A 1,262-nucleotide genomic window follows, 5' to 3' on the forward strand; every position below is an offset into this window, starting at 1 on the left:
GCGGGGCCCGGAGGCGGGGCCGCCGTTGTTTACCTCAGCCCGCGCGGCCGCGTCACGTGGGCCCGTTGGAATGTGCGGCTCGTCTCCGTGCTCCATTCACCAGCGCGAGGCCGCCCCGCCCCCTACGGCCGAACCCCGCCCCCTACGGCCAGAGCCCCGCCTCCAGTCCTCGCTCCGCCCTGTGTCGGGGACGTCATGGGCGTGTTTTTCCCCCTCCCCCACCCCGGGAGATCGAGCGGGCGGGGCTGGGCGGAGGCCTGGCGCGGAGCAGCGGCGGGGCTAAGAAGCGTGCGCGGTGTTGGATTGGTGGGCTCGCTGAACCACGTGATTCGTAAAGTCCGCTTCCTGTACCTGAATGACAAGTTTTGGGGCTGGGCTGCTGTGGATCGCTTCCCACAGCTAGGATGGGAAACGCCCAGCTTGGATAAGCGGGAATGCTTGCAAAACTTGCGTGTATAAGAAAGGTCCTGAGCTTCGATGGGAGATGGCATTCTGCCTTCTCGTGGTCGTGGCCACCGTACCTGCTTGCATTCAACACTCCTCTTTCTTTTTAAATAATTTCTATTGTCATTATAAAGGTGATGTACAGGGGGGCTACTGTTACGTAAGTTACATAAAGAATGTGTTCCTTTTGGACAACTTCACCCTTTCCCTGCTGTTTCCCAGTTTTTCCTTCCTGTCCCCACCCAGAAATTGCATAGCTCATTTTCAACATAGTGTGGTTAATACCACTGCTGCATTTGTTTACAACTCCCTCCATTTCTATGCCCACTCCCCCTTACCCTCCCAAGGACAGATAAATGAACAAACAAAAGAAAAAAGAAAAAACTGTTAGGATCCATCACGATTATGCCAGAGGACCACGCGGAGGAAGGCAGGCACAGGAGAAAGATTATTAGGTTTATTAGAGGGGCCGTATTATCCCCCTGAAGAGGGAGCGATGTGGCCTCTGCCTCCATCCAGGTGGGTAGCTCTGGAGCAAGTGGGGTGGGCAGGTAGGTCTAGGGGGAAGAGAGGGCAGAAACTCTAGGAAGGAGCTCAGGTCTGGGTGGAACTGAGGAACAGAGGTAGAAATAATGCTAACATTAACAGCAATAAAGTAACAAACCTCTTTTTCCATTTCCTGTTTCAATAAATTTATTTTATATGATGAGACAGACACTCGTTTCCTTTGGGTCCACATTTTTAGGTCATGTCTGCTCCAGAGTCTTGCTGAAGCAGAAGCCAACATTCCTGAACCCCTAACTCATGTCACCTGGGTA

General features: G+C 53.3%; 1 protein-coding gene across 1 annotated transcript in view; it reads right to left on the bottom strand.

Annotated features, from left to right (window-relative positions):
* Positions 1–96, bottom strand: part of Otud1 (OTU deubiquitinase 1) — a 3,199-nt gene extending 3,103 nt beyond the window's left edge. The window contains exon 1 of the mRNA XM_013014593.1: positions 34–96. Coding sequence (XP_012870047.1) covers positions 34–96 — 63 coding nt within the window. The remainder of the gene's footprint in view (positions 1–33) is intronic.
* Positions 97–1,262: the final 1,166 nt, after the last annotated feature.

This window comes from Dipodomys ordii, unplaced genomic scaffold (genome assembly GCF_000151885.1).
Source record: "Dipodomys ordii isolate 6190 unplaced genomic scaffold, Dord_2.0 Scaffold24, whole genome shotgun sequence".
NCBI classification, from domain to species: Eukaryota; Metazoa; Chordata; class Mammalia; order Rodentia; family Heteromyidae; genus Dipodomys; species Dipodomys ordii.